Source organism: Gopherus evgoodei, chromosome 19 (assembly GCF_007399415.2).
Source record: "Gopherus evgoodei ecotype Sinaloan lineage chromosome 19, rGopEvg1_v1.p, whole genome shotgun sequence".
NCBI classification, from domain to species: Eukaryota; Metazoa; Chordata; order Testudines; family Testudinidae; genus Gopherus; species Gopherus evgoodei.
The window spans coordinates 20,935,913-20,954,425 of NC_044340.1; the positions used below are offsets into that span (position 1 = coordinate 20,935,913).

The 18,513-nt window shown below is 50.9% G+C and overlaps 1 protein-coding gene across 2 annotated transcripts in view; it reads right to left on the reverse strand.

The window, feature by feature from the left end:
- DSCAML1 (DS cell adhesion molecule like 1) overlaps positions 1–18,513 on the reverse strand; it is a 342,519-nt gene that overhangs the window by 63,699 nt on the left and 260,307 nt on the right. For both annotated transcript variants that reach the window (XM_030538636.1, XM_030538637.1), the window contains exons 17-19: positions 17,872–18,112; positions 11,822–11,968; positions 10,951–11,106 (exon numbers count right to left, since the gene is read on the reverse strand). In XM_030538636.1, coding sequence (XP_030394496.1) covers positions 10,951–11,106; positions 11,822–11,968; positions 17,872–18,112 — 544 coding nt within the window. The remainder of the gene's footprint in view (positions 1–10,950; positions 11,107–11,821; positions 11,969–17,871; positions 18,113–18,513) is intronic.

Here is an 18,513-nt window from a genome sequence, read left to right on the forward strand (position 1 = left end):
CTGAGGCAGCTGGTGCTGAGCGGGTAGGAGGTGTTGAGAGGGAAGCCCAGAGGTGACTTTAGCTGACTGGACAGGAGGTGCCGGGCGGGAAAATCACTGAGGGGGCTGGCGCTGACTGGACAGGAGGCCCTGAGTGGGAAAATCACTGAGGGGGCTGGCGCTGACTGGACAGGAGGCGCTGACTGGACAGGAGGTGCCGGGCGGGAAAATCACTGAGGGGGCTGGCGCTGACTGGACAGGAGGTGCTGGGCGGGAAAATCACTGAGGAGGCTGGCGCTGACTGGACAGGAGGCCCTGAGTGGGAAAATCACTGAGGGGGCTGGTGCTGACTGGACAGGAGGTGCCGGGCGGGAAAATCACTGAGGAGGCTGGTGCTGACTGGGCAGGAGGTGCCGGGTGGGAAAATCACTGAGGGGGCTGGCGCTGACTGGGCAGGAGGCGCCGGGCGGGAAAATCACTGAGGGGGCTGGTGCTGACTGGGCAGGAGGTGCTGAGTGGGAAAATCACTGAGGCTGTTCGTGCTGACTGGACAGGAGGTGCCGGGCGGGAAAATCTCTGAGGCTGTTCGTGCTGACTGGGCAGGAGGCGCTGAGTGGGAAAATCACTGAGGGGGCTGGCGCTGACTGGACAGGAGGTGCTGGGCGGGAAAATCACTGAGGAGGCTGGCGCTGACTGGACAGGAGGTGCTGAGTGGGAAAATCACTGAGGAGGCTGGCGCTGACTGGACAGGAGGCCCTGAGTGGGAAAATCACTGAGGGGGCTGGTGCTGACTGGACAGGAGGTGCCGGGCGGGAAAATCACTGAGGAGGCTGGTGCTGACTGGGCAGGAGGTGCCGGGTGGGAAAATCACTGAGGGGGCTGGCGCTGACTGGGCAGGAGGCGCCGGGCGGGAAAATCACTGAGGGGGCTGGTGCTGACTGGGCAGGAGGTGCTGAGTGGGAAAATCACTGAGGCTGTTCGTGCTGACTGGACAGGAGGTGCCGGGCGGGAAAATCTCTGAGGCTGTTCGTGCTGACTGGGCAGGAGGCGCTGAGTGGGAAAATCACTGAGGGGGCTGGCGCTGACTGGACAGAAGGCCGAGTGGGAAAATCACTGAGGAGGCTGGCGCTGACTGGGCAGGAGGTGCCGGGCGGGAAAATCACTGAGGGGGCTGGCGCTGACTGGACAGGAGGTGCTGAGTGGGAAAATCACTGAGGGGGCTGGCGCTGACTGGACAGGAGGTGCTGAGTGGGAAAATCACTGAGGGGGCTGGCGCTGACTGGGCAGGAGGTGCCGGGCGGGAAAATCACTGAGGGGGCTGGCGCTGACTGGACAGGAGGTGCTGGGCGGGAAAATCACTGAGGGGGCTGGCGCTGACTGGGCAGGAGGTGCCGGGCGGGAAAATCACTGAGGGGGCTGGCGCTGACTGGGCAGGAGGCGCCGGGCGGGAAAATCACTGAGGGGGCTGGCGCTGACTGGGCAGGAGGCGTTGAGTGGGAAAATCACTGAGGGGACGGGCGCTGACTGGACAGGAGGCGCTGACTGGACAGAAGGCGCTGAGTGGGAAAATCACTGAGGAGGCTGGCGCTGACTGCGAAAATCACTGATGTGACTCACGCTGACCGGACAAGAGGTGCTGGGTGGGAAAAGTCACTGAGGCAGCTCGTGCTGACTGGGTAGTAAGAATTAGGGTAATTTCCAGGTAGGCCGAGTACTTTGCAATCGTCCTGTCTACTGAGCCAATTCTAACCCGCTTCACCTCTCTCTTTCTTTCTCTCTCCCTCTAGCAACTAAAAGGACAAAATGGACAAGACGACAGAGGCACCAAAGGAACTGCAGGAAGAGGGAAGACAAAGCCATGGCCAAAGGCTGAGAACACTGCACACACCGCACCCCTCTATCGAGGGCTGGGGATCGACACTTCACCCTACACGCTTAACCCCCTTGAGGTGCCAGGTAAAAGGATCTCCCTGTAAACAGGGATCAAGGGCCATTGCTTGCCAAACAAAATGCTTTTTAGGTCCCTTCCATAGCCGAGGCTGAGCGACTCCCCTTTAAGAAGGGTTGAGGTCTCTGTGGCTTTCAGCTCCCTAGGGGCTAGCCTTTTAAATGCCCTGTGCCACTGACCTCTCCCTGTAAGAAGAGTGCAGGTCTTCCCTTTCTAGCTTGTTTTGGGCCGTTGGCACTCGCTGGACAATGAAACCACCCTCTCCTGAGGGAAGGGAATTCTCCCCTTTCCTGTGCTTTTCGCTCTGGCCCATTGGAACGCCCCTGACTTTGGGACAGCCCTGTAAGGAGGGTTTGGGTCTCCTTTGCCACGCCAATTAAGCCACAGATCATTCAGACACACCAGGCAAAATGACTGCCCTGTAACCAGGGTGTAAGGTCTTATCCCTCTCATGCTTAAACCAGGGGAGACTTTTTGTGCCTGTGGCTGAGTGACCCCCCTTTAAGAAGAGTTGAAGTTCTCTTTCTCTTAGTCACAGTAAAATCTCCCAGAATGATTTCTACTTGGCTTTTCTGAGATTGGAAGTGAAATGTTACTTGTGACCTATCCCGCTCACATGGAACATGGTGTGGCGAAGGGCCGGCTGTAAGGGGATGGTGGAGGCCGTGGAAAATTCGTCCCTTTTCTCAGAAAGGCCAAGAAATGGCCCAAGCGTGCTACGGTCACAAAGTCTGGAAATAAACAGGTGAGGTTTGGGATACAGAGCCTCACTTCCACGTAATCCTTCCTCAAGTCCTTTTGCCCTGCACAATTTACACTGCTCAACCAACCGCAACTTTGACCCTTTGTTTCCTTGTGCACGAGACAGAGACGGTTGGACTGATGAGTATTAACTGTAGAGATTCGGACAGCTGCCTTAGTCGTGTCCGAATTCCAGGCCTTGCGTCTCTTTGGTGAGAGACAGAGGAGATTCCTAGGGCTATGTTTGAGGGCTTGATGTGGCTGTCCTTTCTGAAATGTGTTGATGCTCAGGTGTTGTAGGTAGGTGTGGTGGTATTCAGAGCCGGCACGTGGGTGCACCTAACCCTACTAACAGGACTGCGTCACAAGGAAGGGGTGTCTTTTTTTCTGCTCAAGGTTGCCGGGAACAAAGTTGTCATTTTCTTGGTGGGGTAGGAAGGTAAGTCGGGAAGGGTGTCGCTAAGGGATGGAGGATTGATTGGAAAAGGGAGACTCAGCAGGACCCTCTCTTACCTGTTCATTTCCAGATCTTTTCACCTTGGCGACTCCTCCTTTAAACAAAGGGGTGGGGGAGAGACTATTTTACTAAAGGAAGGCTGACCGCCCTGTAATCAGGGTTCAGGTCTTTTTCCCTTTTCTCCTCTCCGCATTGGCCCTCTTCATGCCAAGGTCGAAAGTCAGCTCCCTCTAACTAGGGTGTGGGTCTTTCCCTGCCTTTCACAAGAGAACACTGCCATTTAGAGGGCAGTTCTAGAACCCAGTCTTTTTAGGGCCGGCTGTAATGGGTTACTGCAGGCCATAACCCTAGAGTGTTGTACTCAACCCTCCGAAAGCTTTTGTGGCTGTTTGTGCTTCTCTGACATTCTCAGTGGTCCTTTGTGTCTTATGGAATTTAGGAAAATACCTTTCGCAATTCAGTGCTCCCAGTGACCTTTCCAAGAAGGGAGGTCCTCTCCACAGCCCGGTGGTTTCTTTGTGGTAGCTTTTTCCAGAATAACCCTTTGCTGTATGGTCCTGTTTAGTTTAAGGTTATGGAGAGATGCTGCTAGATGCCAAGATTTTTGACATTCTTAAGTAGCAATGGAGAAAGGAAATGTAATGATGGTGAGTGCTAGTTTTTGGCTTCGGGAAAGAGTCTTCAGGCATGTGTTTGGTCAAGGAACCTATCTAGAGCCTGTTTGGAAGGGACAGCCCCCTGCAATACAGACACTAATAGAAGAAGTACGAGTTCAGGGCTAGCGTTCTCAGCATCACCGCATCAACCTCACTGCTCTGGAGCATCAGCACTGCCATCCTGAAATGCTTCTGTCTGAGTATCTCCTCCAGCCCGACCTCTCTGTTCCCCACGCAGCCAAGAGCCCATCTCCCGCTCTGCTTTCCCCGAGTTGCACTTACCAAGGTGCCTCGTCCAATGTGTGCTCACAGCTGTGCATCCTCCATCCCCCTTCCTTGCCTTGCTCCCCTTTCCGAGTGTTAATACTTCCCTCCCTGCTACTATTTGCTGGCAGATGTCACCCCGCTGCTCTCCCCATCCCTCCTTCTGTCTCACCCAAGCAGTCTGGCAGATTCCCTTCTGATAGTGCCAGGCCACCAGGTTTGAAGCTGGCGGATGATCAGGTAGAAAAACCAGCTATGCCAGTTTTTGATTCACTGCACCCATGAATGCTGCCCTGACCCCACTTGCTGGCCATGAGAGCAGCATCCAGGATGACCCGCCCTAGACAACGCACATGGGGGCTCTCTGTAATTGTCCTGCCTGCAAGTCAGAGGCCCAGGAACTTTGAGAGAGCTGGAAGAGGGAGAGGGCAGCCATGGAGGCACTAAGCAGAGGCCAGCGAAATAGTTCATTTTTCTGTAAGGAAGTGCTTCAGTCTCACAGCATCATCTAAATGAGGCATATTTGGCAGCAAGGCTGGAGCTGACTGGGGACGAGCTGAGGAAGTGGCACTGACTCCACCCAGCACCTGTCCTGAAGCCAAGGGCCAGCCAGAAGTCTGGGATTCCCTGGTGTCCCATCTTTACTGGCCCAGCAGATAAAGGCGTCCTAAAAAAGAGCCACCGTGGCTTAACAACAATGTAAAAGAAGCAGTGAGAGATAAAAACACTTCCTTTACAAAGTGGAAGTCAAATCCTAGTGAGGCAAATAGAAAGGAGCATAAACGCTGCCAAATTAAATGCAAGAATGTAATAAGAAAAGCCAAAGAGGAGGTTGAAGAACAGCTAGCCAAAAACTCCAAAGGTAATAACAAAATGTTTTTTTAAGAACATCAGAAGCAGGAAGCCTGCTCAACAACCACTGGGACCCCTTGATGATTGAGATACAAAAGGAGCACTTAAAGACAATAAAGTCATTGTGGAGAAACTAAATGGATTCTTTGCTTTGATTAGGGGTTTGGGACAGGTCCCCTAAGAGGAGAGATTAAAGAAACTAGGACTCTTCAGCTTGGAAAAGAGGAGACTAAGGGGGGGGATATGATAGAGGTCTATAAAATCATGAGTGATGTGGAGAAAGTGGACAAGGAAAAGTTATTTACTTAGTCCCATAATACAAGAACTAGGGGTCACCAAATGAAATTAATAGGCAGTAGGTTTAAAACAAATAAAAGGAAGTTCTTCATACAGTGCACAGTCAACTTGTGGAACTCCTTGCCTGAGGAGGTTGTGAACGCTAGGACTATAACAGCGTTTAAAAGAGAACTGGGTAAATTCATGGAGGTTAAGTCCATAAATGGCTATTAGCCAGGATGGGTAAGGAACAGTGTCCCTACCCTCTGTTTGTCAGAGGATGGAGATGGATGGCAGAAGAGAGATCACTTGATCATTGCCTGTTAGGTTCATTCCCTCTGGAGCACCTGGCATTGGCCACTGTCTGTAGACAGGATACTGGGCTAGATGGACCTTTGGTCTGACCCGGTACGGCTGTTCTTATGTTGCCCACACTGAAGATGACGCAGTTTGGGCTTTGCCTAAAGGCTGCAAAGAAGCAGCTATGTTGGAAGGGTGGGGGAAGGCTCTTTCCATCAGTCTCAGAGATGGGAAAATTCCAGTAAATCTAGGGCCAAACTCTCATCTCACTCAGTGTAAAGCTGCAGTAACTCCACTGACTTTCTGGGAGCAAATGGGAGAGCACTGCACCCTTTTCCCACAGAGCTCTCACCTCTATGTGTAAACCACCTGTCCCTTGTTAGAGATGGGAGCACAAGAATTGAAGGCTGGGCAGTGTCCCATCTCCAGTGGCTAGTGCCATGCGCTCCAGAAAGAGCCAGAACCCCGCAGTGGATAACCCCAGTGGCCAAAGGGGCCATGCATCCCAGCACTCAGAGGTTTGCTTATACCTTGGTGCAGGAGGCTTTGCCCCTCAATAGCTGTCAGGAAGGAGCATGTGCAGCTGCACCCACTCATTTTTCAGGCAACCAGTGAGGACATCTGGGCTGTAGCAGAACCACCGGATTGGGTATGGCAGGTGGCTTGCCCCTTTAGCCCAGTAGCTGTAGGAGATCAGTGGCTGCTCAATGCATACGCCCACGGATTCTCTGCCTCCCTTTGTGCTCCCCTCACTCCAAGCCCTGCTTCTGCCCTGTGCCCAACCTCGATCATGCTCTGCTCCCAGTCCTGTCCTAGCCTCACTTCTGCGTTGGAACCAGCCCTGCTCCTGCCTTCCCTGCCCCCAAGTAACTTAGTTCTGATCCTTGGCTCTGATTCCTGGCTCCAACTCTGTCTTGATCCTTGGCTCTGGTATTTGGACTCTGACTACTAGCCCTAACTGCCTGCAACCCAGTATCCCAACAGTCACATAGCTGGATGCTATCAGTCATGCCATTGTCTGATCCTTTTCTGAATCCCAGTGGGCTCTTGGCCTCTAGGATACCTTGTGGTAAGGAGTTCAACATGTTAATCTTGCAATGTGCCAAAAAGTGTTTCCATATATTGATTTTAAATTTCTTCCCTTTCAGTTTTATCAAATGCCCTGTTGCTCTCGTACGTGGAAAAAGGGTGAACAGAAGTGCCTGATTTACCATCTCTAACCCATTCATTATTATGTACATCTCTACATTTCTCCTCTCTAAACTGAGCAGCTCCTCATCTGATCAAATAGTGTCTCATATGGAGGTTTACTCAGGTTTGAGAGATGGGCAGTGAAAATAACTAGAAACCTTTCTGTCTGCACCCTATGCATTGTGAGACAGAGTGACTAGAACAGGACACAGTACTCCACAGGAGGGAAAACCACTGATTCCTAAGACACTGTTTGGATGCATAAGAAATGGGTAGAAGATAATATTGAAAACATTGTGTCTTTTTTCTATTCATATATAGGTGTGGGTGTGTATATGCATCTTTAAACACACACACAGGGTTTCTGTACTTGGTGTATGTACTCAGGGGCACACCCTCTCTCTAATGCCTGGTCAACACTGGGGGTGAGGCAGGATTGATCTAAGTTGTGCAACTTCAGCTACGTGAATAACGTACTCAGACCTACTCACCGCGGTGTCTTCACTGCAGTAAGTCAATGGCTGACACTCCCCCGTCGACTCCACCTGCACCTCTTGCTCTAGTGGAGTCCCGGAATCGATGGGAGAGTGTTTGACAGACGATTTATCGTGTCTTCACTAGACATGATCAATCGACCCCACTGGATCGATCACTGCCCGTCGATCCAGCGGGTAATGTAGACAAGCCCTAATGGAGGTGGGCTCACACACCACTGACCAGACTTACCTGTATGGCTTGCTCTGCTGAGACGGAGGAAGCTCAAAGGGGAAAGGCTACAGGGACAGATCAGCAAAGAAGAAGACAGTCACTGACCTTACTGCCCCTGAGGGCTGGTCTACACTACGGGGGAAAATCGATCTCAGATATGCAACTTCAGCTACGTGAATAACGTAGCTGACATCGAAGTATCTAAGATCAAATTACTCACTGTCCTCAAGGCACGGGATCTATGTCCGCGGCTCCCCATGTCGACTCCGCAACTCCGTTGGGGTTGGTGGAGTTCCGGAATCGATATAAGCGCGTTCGGGGATTGATATATATCGCGTCTAGATGAGAGGCGATATATCGATCCCCGAGCAATCGATTGCTACCCGCCGATACAGCAGATAGTGAAGACGTAGCCTGAGAGTGCCTGGAGCAGGTATAAGATGGGGATGACGAAAAGGAGGAGCTGGAGGCAGTCCCTAGCTCTGAGCACAGACCCTACAACCCACAGAGAAACTGAACCCTAAGAGACTGGCCACCTTTGCATTTTAATTTTACTCTGATTCTAGCCTGCTCATGGGAAGGAGAAGGGAAAAGACCTGTTTTTATTTGGAGAACCCCTTGTATACCGCAGCCAGAAGGACTATGTAAGCAGCTCCAGTCACGGTCTGCTGGGGCCAGGGGTGTCCCACCCACCGCACACCCTCCTCCACCACCCCATACATACCCCACCTCTCCACACACATACAGTATTGTAAACATGCCAAATCTCTGCTCCATTCAATGCCTGCCAGGGAATCAGCTCAGCTTTCTGAAGCTGGGACTGCGTGTCGCTTCTTAACGTGAGATGAAGAGGAAGTAGTAAAAAATCAGCCTAAATTCCTGCCTAATCCTTTATAAGCCCTAATTTGTCTTTCTTGATTTTGTGGCCTGGGAAACATCTTGGCTGTTTTATTCATTGCTAATGACTCATTCACAGCTGATTCTTCTTAATTCTAATTAACACGTGTTAATAGTGTATCAGTCAAGGTAAGGGGAACACACACAGATGTTTAAATCCATAACTTCCCCACCCCCGTCTCTGCTAGCAGCAGTGGATGTGGTGAGCCAAACCACTGAGCTGAGCAGCTTTGCTCCATCTTTTGGAGGGAGGGATTGTTATATAAAGTATCTTAAACTCAGACCCAACTGCACTGCTCGGGTTTATAGATTCATAGATTCTAGGACTGGAAGGGACCTCAAGAGGTCATTGAGTCCAGTCCCCTGCCCTCATGGCAGGACCAAATACTGTCTAGACCATCCCTGATAGACATTTATCTAACCTACTCTTAAATATCTCCAGAGATGGAGATTCCACAACTTCCCTAGGCAATCTATTCCAGTGTTTAACTACCCTGACAGTTATGGAGTTTTTCCTGATGTCCAACCTAAACCTCCCTTGCTGCAGTTTAAGCCCATTGCTTCTTGTTCTATTATTAGAGGCTAAGGTGAACAAGTTTTCTCCCTCCTCCTGATGACACCCTTTTAGACACCTGAATACTGCTATCATGTCCCCTCTCAGTCTTCTCTTTTCCAAACTAAACAAACCCAATTCCTTCCGCCTTCCTTCATAGGTCATGTTCTCAAGACCTTTAATCATTCTTGTTGCTCTTCTCTGGACCCTCTCCAATTTCTCCACATCTTTCTTGAAATGCGGTTCCCAGACTGGACACAATACTCCAGTTGAGGCCTAACCAGCACAGAGTAGAGCGGAAGAATGACTTCTCGTGTCTTGCTCACAACACATCTGTTAATGCATCCCAGAATCACGTTTGCTTTTTCTGCCAGCATCACATTGTTGACTCATATTTAGCTATAACCCCTAGATCCCTTTCTGCGGTACTCCTTCCTAGACAGTCTCTTCCCATTCTGTATGTGGGAAACTGATTTTTTCTTCCTAAGTGGAGCACTTTGCATTTGTCTTTGTTAAACTTCATCCTGTTTACCTCAGACCATTTCTCCAATTTGTCCAGATCATTTTGAATTATGACCCTGTCCTCCAAAGCAGTTGCAGTCCCTCTCAGTTTGGTATCGTCCACAAACTTAATAAGCGTACTTTCTATGCCAATATCTAAGTCATTGATGAAGATATTGAACAGAGCCGGTCTCAAAACAGACCCCTGCGGAACCCCACTTGTTATACCTTTCCAGCAAGATTGGGAACCATTAATAACTACTCTCTGAGTACGGTTATCCAGCCAGTTATGCACCCACCTTATAATAGCCCCATCTAAATTGTATTTGCCTAGTTTATCAATAAGAATATCATGCAAGACCGTATCAAATGCCTTACTAAAGTCTAGGTATATCACATCCACCGCTTCTCCCTTATCCACAAGGCTCGTTATCCTATCAAAGAATGCTATCAGATTAGTTTGACACGATTTGTTCTTTACAAATCCATGCTGGCTATTCCCTATCACCTTACCACTGTCCAAGTGTTTGCAGCTGAAGTTCCCTTATGAAGAGCACAGGTAGGTATCAACTGCCCAGAGGTAGCAAATGCACAGGGACTCCAAACAACACAACCAGGATGTAATCATCTGCCCTCAGGGGTGTCCCCACCCAGAAAAGAGGATGCCAATCCCCCTGGGGCCCAGTGCAGTTGGAAGGGACAGACACCAAACCTGGCTGTCACCTCCCTGAGCCCAAGTCGTTGAGTCTGATGCCCCAGCTATCCAGCCCGATCTCAGCATGTGAGCTGGGAGGGACAGACTGGCTAAGAGCTGTGGACAAGTAGATTAAGGCATCAGAACCAAACTCCTGAAAGGAACTGAGAGCAGGGGGAAAGAGAGAGCCAGGAGAGCCCCACGTGCACCTGCCTGCGCACCTCCAGAGGACTCCAGCCCAGTGCCTATGACACTTCATGGCATCTCACTGGAGGACCCTGGTGCATCAATGTACTTGGGAGGATGGGAGAAGTGAGTTACACGGGCTTCCCATATCCTTCCCTCAGATTGGCCCAAGTCACCCAGCAGCAAGAATGTTCTCAGTTCTGCCTTGGAGACCCCACTGGCTTGGCACAGTCGTGGGGCCAGTATCCTACTCCATGCTGGCCAGAGGGCTTGCACAACGGGAGAGCGGTGCTAGGCAGGGGGGCTCCAATGCAGCAGGCACTGGGCTAGCAAGCAGTGTCTAGGGCTGTGCTCTGCAGGGAGAGAAGACTGGAGCTGAGGCCTCCCAGACTGTGTCTGGCTGAGTCAGCATTTGCCCAGGCGCACTGGCTGGAGCCACTGGTGAGGGCAGCCCATTTCCTCAGACTCCTCAGTTAAACAGGCACCTAACGGCCCTGCTCAATATCACCTTCCCTGCCACCTCCTGCTCCATTGCCATCTCCTTCCAGCACCTCGGGCACGCCAGGCCCCAGCAAAACCAGCACCCCATCCCCACCCAGGCCATGCCCTGGATGCCTCAGCATCCCCATCCTTACTGTACCAGCAACCTTCGTGCCCTTCCCCACCTGCGACCTGTGACACCTCTTCCTCCTCTGCTCCAGGCCATTCTGGGCAGGAGGGGCCCCATCATGCTTGAGCATCACTCACTGTCCTCCTTGGTCTGGATGTAGAGCACGCTGCTGCGGACACCATCGCCGGCCTGTGTGTATGCCAGAACCTGGACACTGTAGTTGGTGAACTTCTCCATCCCTCGCAATTCCACTCGCTCCCGTGTGGTGGTGATGTTCTGCATCTCCCCCCATTCTGCAGTGGAAACATGACAAGTGGATCAGTCTGAGGCTCAGAACCAGCCTGCTCCCAGGCAACCCTGGCAGGATTAGATTCTCTGCTCCCACTTACCCTCCCATTGCAGGACACTGGGCCATGCACTTCCAGGTGTCTCAACCAGGCACCAGGATCACTCATTGCTTTCAGGCCAGACAGAGACACAGGGACAGTGAAGCCAGCTGCATTACAACCCAGATTACCAGCCCATCTCCGCGGAGCTATTCCTTCAGCTTCAGGGCTCAGCTTCTGACCTTCTCTGTGCCCAAAGTGGGTAGATTCCCAACCTTCCTCCCGCATGGCTCTGTGGATTACCAACGCACAGGGCCTCTGAGAGCAAGCGTGGGGAAGGGGCTCCACTGCTCAGCTCTACAAGCACAAGATCCAGCTGACATGTTAGCTCAGGTCAGAAGTGACATCCTGGCTCTTTATGGACATTTCCACAGTCACAGGAAAAAAAACCAAGCAATGCAGCAGGCTTGGCAGCAGACTGCAATAGCAGGGGGCTTGAAAGTCAGATGCTAAGTGGAGTTACAGGCGTGTGTGTAGGTGAGGCAGGGAACATGGATGGGACTTGCGTATTTCCAGCCTCCATTATGGCATATCTCGCCACGGGTCTCAAATTCACGTAACATTTTAGAAGAAGAAGAGTGAGAAACAAAGCAAAAAAAGTGAACCCCATCTGAGCCCTCACCTCCGTCCATATAGAGAGACCAGAAGATCACCCTGTACCCCTTGAGAACGCCATTCAGGGTACTACGTGGGGGCTCCGACCAGGAGATCACAGCCACATCTGACGTGATGGATAATGCCCTCACGTTCTCCGGAGGCTGGCTGGGAACTGATGGAAGAGTCCATGCAGAGAGAGAGAGAGAGAATGAATCAGTGAGGGAGGGTGCAATGCTGTATGAGCAGAGCATCGGTAATGCTCTCACCATCTGTCTGTTCAGGTAGTTTAGTCCTCACAACATCTATTGTTAGGGTTTGGCTCCATGCTGCATTTGTGAACAATGAGCAGGTAAGAATTTCAGACTCTCAGATTCGCCATCTTGGAGCATGTGAGAAGCCAGACCACAACGGGGTGCTACATGCAGCTGGATCTCAACTGGACTGGGTCACAATTTCCCAATGAAAAAACCATTCCCATCAGAAAATGTAGGCTCATCAAAACTGATATTTTCCCACGGGAAAAATTATGATTTCAAAGACACGTTTTGATTTTTGCCTTGTGTAACGTTTTGTTTTGATTCAAAATATGTGGTTTCAGCATGACATTAAAATGACATTTTATTTCAAATCAACATTTCAAAGTGAAGAATGATGCCGTGAGATATCAGAGCACTTGACTTTGATTGATAAGTTCTGAAAAGGGTCAATTTGAAAATGTCCAAGTGATGCATTCCATCTCTTCCGAAGTTCTGTGACTATTTTTGATATTTTGAGACAAAAACAAAAGTTGCAATATTGGAATTTCCCAGGGGCTGGAACTTCTGCTTTCCATCAAGCACTAATCCCAGCCTTTCTGGGCAGCTAGGCCAGCCCCTCTCACTGCGCCAGCAGCTGCCCACCTACCAGAGAGGGCTCCATTCTGCAGCAAAGCTTGGACTGAGAGTGATGTTAGCAGCGGCCCAAATGTGGATGAGAACATGCAAATCTGAACCAGTGGCAGGCAATGCTGGAGTAAGGGAGTCCAGCAGAAAGGTCCTTTGCTAAAGGGTGGGTGCTGTCTAGCCTGCGGTCTGAGTAGGGTAACCAGCGTACATCTACACTGCAGCTGGGCAGGTGTGATTCCCAGTGGAGGCAAACAGATTCGCAATAGCTCAGCTTGAGCTAGCAGGCACAAAATAGTGGTGTGGGTGGTGCGGCACTGGTGGGGGCTTGGGCTAGCCACCTGAGCTCAGATTCAGGGGTCAGGCAGGTTTGGACTTGGGTGGCTAGCCCAAGCCACCACCAGTGCTGCAAAGTCCATGCTGCCATTTTTAGTGTGCTAGATCAAATCTGTTTACTGTTACTGGGAATGACACCCCCCAGCTGCAGTGCAAACACTTCCACCAATCTTGATGCTAAAGCCCTGGTTTGAGCATGCCCTGGAGTAAAAGTAACCAAATAAAAGCTGAGTTTGCAGCACAGGGTCTTGTAAACTGAGTCATGGCTAAAGGAGCAGACCTGCTGCTGTCTATTGAGATTTCATCAAAATAAAGTAGCAAATAACATACATGACGCTGAGCTCGCGAAAGCAAAGGTGGATTCACATAGAACACACTTCCAAAATGTAGGGTTAGGGCTGGGGTTGGCCAGTGGCAGATGTGGGGTTGGGAGGAGAAGGGGGACCGTGGGCTTGGCACAAGGGGGGACTAGCTTGGGCACTTCTACAGGCTGGTTGCTTAACACAGGTGCTACCCCTAAGCAAGCAGCCAGGTTCCAGACACTCTCCTCTGCCCAGCAAAGGGAGCTCGCTGCCTCAGAGTATCAGAGAACACAGACAGCAGGCATTACACAGAGGTGTCACCCCCGCCAGGGACCATTCGCTAAGCCTTTTGCAGGGACTCAGAACAACCAGCCCAATGGGGTCATGGCTACACAGCATCGCCGCCCAGGCAGCTAGCACTGCAGGTGCTGAGCTGCCTTCTGGGAATCTCCCGGGTGTTTACCCTTCCATCTCCAGCTCCACACTGCTGAGCCATCCAGCACAGTGGAGGGAGGCACAGCACTGTGGGGAGGGGGTTCAGTCTGACCAGCCCCCGAATTCTCTCTTTTGAAGTTGAGACTCAAAACTACAGAAGGGGCCTGGCATTGGGTAAACAGAGCAGGAAGAGGTACCAGTGCTTTGTCCATATTGCTTAGTATTAATCACCCAGGGGAGGGCATGGGGTGTGCCACACCACGCCATTCATTTCACATCTCCGCTGCCTCTGCTCTCATGAAGTCCTGCCCCTTCCTGCACATTGTTAGGTGTCAAGAGAAGAGCTGGAGATGGCAGGGGGCAAAGCGGATTGCCAGGCAGGCCTGTGAAATACCCCCAGACACAGGGCCAAAGCAGCTTTCGTTTGACCCAGGGAACTCTCATGGGACTCCTGAGAAGTTACATAATCCCACTGCAGGATTGTGGTCTCTGCTCAGCTACAAATCAAAACCACTCCCGCTTTCCCTGGTGCTGTTCTGGGTGACAGCATTTGAAACACACCTGGCACAAAAGGGACCCGAGCCAGCCTGGGACCTCTGCGTATACCAGAACACAGGTAGTGCTGCAGAACCAGTAGGGTGCCCAAGGTCAACACTGTGTGAAGGACACCCTAGAAATGTGTTGCTCTGCAGCGGCAACTGGCCACACATCTATCCACCAGGGAGATGCAGAACTGACCCAGCCCCAAAAGTTTTGCCCCAACCTTCAGTCCACCAAAAATTCTTTGCCAGCACAACTGGGTGAAACTTCACAGCTTCTTCAAAACCAACTAGAGCCCCATAATCCAGGAAGCAGGAAGAATGTCTACACTGCACTTAGAACAAAGGGAAAAAACAGGAGCGCTAGCTGGATGCAAGGTAATTAGATCCCATTGCCCCATAAGAGGTAACTCTAATTTTTATGAGCATTTAAATGATAATACATCATCCTAATGATCCTCTTTGAAAATGATTATTGTTTCATATCACTTAGGTGTAAAAATATAAGCACCATGTAATTAGGGACTGAGTGTAATAAACTAATACAGAGAGTCCGTTTGAACAAAATGAAGGCAATATAATTACGGAAAAGACACTATTGCTAAAACAGGGGCCCTTGAATACCCCAGGAGGAGTGCTAATAGAGCCAGGAAATGATCATGCTTTGACAGGCTAATGAGAGCCTTAATTAAGTATGAAAAACTGCTGAGCAAATGCAGTGTGAAACTTTTTTTTTTGTTTTTAAAATGACTCCGAGGCCAACCACGATCTCTCCCCAATGGAAACATCTAAGGCACTTTGTAAAACAACCCTGCGAGGAGCAGGTAGAGCAGCTGCCAGAGCACACAGGCTGGGCCCCCTCCAGCTGCTACCTGCAGCTTCCAGGGCATGTTCAGCCACTGAAAAAGGCTGGAAGCTGATCAGGTGCCTGGCAGGGCAGCACAGGATGGGGCAGCCCCAAATATGCAATAACACTTAGCACTTACATAGCACCTTTCAGCCAGAGACCTCGTAGCCTTGGACACTGGAGGGCAAGGACTGCTAGTCCCACTTTACTGACATGGCAACTCTGGTGCAGAGAGGTTACGTGACTCGCTCCAGGTCACAGAGCAAGTCACTAACAGAGCCAGGCACAGACCCCACCTCCGCACTGCAGCACTGGGGCGCCCACGCCCTCTTGCTCCCAGATGGAGTTTATGAAGCTCTCCCATTGTTTGGGTAGAGAGAGTGTGTGTCTTGGGGTGAGAACAAGGGTGCCTGGGCCAGGGCTCTATTCCCACTCAGCCAATAGTGAACCGTGTGCGACCCTGAACAAGTTACTTAACTTCTGTGCCAGAGCTCATCTGTCAGCCAAATGGGCACAATACCTACCTACCTACCTAGCAAGGCTGCATGAAGCTTAATTAGCACCCCCAAAGCACACTGTTGTTGAAGTGCTCCCTGCCTCAGCCATAGCAGAAGGGAGAAGGGAGCTGCTAGCAAAACAGGAATCGTGCCATGAGCATGAAAGAGGAGATGCAGCCATGAAATTTTAAACACAAGATGAAATAAATGCCAGACTGAAGGACAAACTTGGAGCACAGAGCTGTGGGCATGGTGCTGCGGAAGAGGGGTCCCCTGTCACCTCTGATACCCTGACATACTGTCTTTGTGTCTCAACTCATTTGCATGAGCTGGAAGTAAGTATTAATCATAAGAAAATGAGTCAGTTCTTTTATTAAGAGCTAGTCCCCTGAATTCACATGGCTGTTTTCGCAGCACTCAGCCATATGCGCATGGCTATTAGCGTTTTCTAGGCTCGAAGTTTGCTTAATAGAAAATTACTCCAATTCAGCTGGAGTCTGGTCTGCGGCAGCCATTTGAACAGGACAACAGAGTCACGTACCACCACCTGGCACTGCCACAGCCCCTCCTCTCCAAGGGCCTCAGCATATTCTGCAGATATTAGCAGAGCTACAACAAGGCGAGCAGCGTCAGTCCAATCCACAGATGGGGAAGCTACATTACAGAGGCTATGGGTCAGATTTTCCCATGTGGGCTCTCATTCTGGGTTCCTAGCGTTAGACAGACAGGGCCTGATTTTGATAGGTGGTTAATACTCGTAATGGCAGCGGAAGTCGCTTGGAGCTGTGGCTGTGCTGTACCCCTGACAACCAGGCCTTGTGTGTGTTAAGCTAGGAACCCAGAATCAGAGCCCACTTTGGAAAATCTGACCCAGATTTGAGGCACCCAAAATTTGGACCTATCTGACCCAGTGAAACACAAGGGAGATGGGTAAGTCACTTCGGCTGTGATTTGCAAAGGAGCCCAGGAGAGTTGTGCACCTAAGATCACGCAGAAGCCAGGAGTTCTGATTCCAGGGTCCTGCTGAGATCACTAGACGACACTCTCCCCCCCTGCAAGGCAAGTGGGATGGGGAAAGGGTTTGACCCAGTTTAAGTGACTAATGTTCTTTGCCAGGTACCAATGCCCTGTAGAGGGCACAGACAGATATTTCAGTGGAGATGCACCTGCATCAGCTCCTAGGCTCTATCAGAGACGGTTCTAGGGGTGAGGAATTTGCTACTTCCCTGCTACCCTCAGATCTCTCTATTCCTGGAGACTCTGCTGATACAGGAGGAAGATCTGCAACTGCATCCCTCTCAGCAGAGTAAGCAGATCCTTTCCATGAAGTGTCCTGCACCTCAGAAATGAGACACCGAGGGACGGTGCAGAGCTTTCCCCATGCTGGGTTTGAATTACTGGGGCAGGAAACGCAAGCCATTTTCCCACTATGCAGGTAGTTTGAAAAACACCAGAGTGGCAGGGGGTCTGCCAATAATGGCCTGGTAATACTGAATCAGGCAATGGCTCCTGCAGGATTAGTGGGCTCTCTACTCACTTAAGAATGATCAGGGATGTGTAAATCCACCCTGACATCCCTTTAATTAGACTAATAATCCAGTGTAATTTGGGTCCCCGTACACTGACTCAGGTCTTTTTGTTCTTGGGAAAAAATAATATATATATACAAAAAATCAAAACCATGTGATATAATAAAAGCCAGCCTAAACAAATCACAAATGCTCTGCCCCTTACCAGAGGGGGGCAGAGCCCAAAAGCCTTTTCTGTGCTGGCCAGAGATGAAAAGTGGGCAGAGGGGTCAGGCAGCTGTAAATTGCTTCCTATGCAACACACAGGAAATCACCAAGATGTTATTCCACAGAGGGAAGGGCTGACAGACAGAGCCAGAATGAGAGGCAGAGACACTGCTGCCCACCTGCTATATACGCCCAAGGGCCTTGCCTCTACTGAGTTTCAGCCTTGGGTGGCCAGCTGCTTGGACTGGGGTAGACAGCCCAGAGTTGCTAGTTGTACCATTGCTGTTTGCTATGCTTGAATGCAGGATGCAAATCGTCTACACTAGGGGTTTGCATGATGCTAGACAGAGGCTGCAAATCCCCTGTGATGACAAAGCCAACCCCACCTGAGAGTTTCGGCTGCACCAGAGACCTGGAGAACAAACACCCTCAGAATGGCTGGAGGCCTTTCCAGATGTCTCTGTGCCCTTGTCTGTATGCCCCGGCACCTCGGTATGCTTACCATCCTCGAGTGTGGTGGCATTGATCTCGCTGGAGGAGGGTCCTGTCCCTGCACGGTTGAACGCCTGCACCACGACTCCATACTGTGCAAACTTCTTCAGGTTGTCCAAAGTGTAGACCTCACTGTCCCCCGTGGCCTTCATCTCCACAATGCTGTATTGCCCGTTGCTGCCGGGGCTGTTTTCACGGTAGCCGATCTGGTAGCCACGGATCACCCCGTTCTGGAGTTCCTTCTTTGGGGCCTGCACAAGCGGGGATACAAATGGAGCAGGGTCACAGGATGGGCAGCATCCACCCCTACCTCATCAGCCCATCAGCACTCCCCAGCACTGCTGGGGACAACACGCAGCAAAACAGGAGGTCTTAGTGACCTGAAGCAGCGTGTCCATGTGTTCTAATCCCAGCTCTGCTCAGAGCTGGGACGAATACTTAATGTGCTTTATTCACCCCTGGGGCTCATCCTACTGACCCCTGCTCACAAGGGGAGAGAGCCTGTGAGACCGTCTCAGAATGCATATGGTGCTTTGGAAATAGAAATTGCTGCTTAAGTGCCAGGTGTTTTATTAGTTGTCTACAAAGCCCTTTGCAACTCAGTTCTCTCCACTTCTCCTGCCCAGCCAGGGCAGGTCTTCCATTGTCGCCT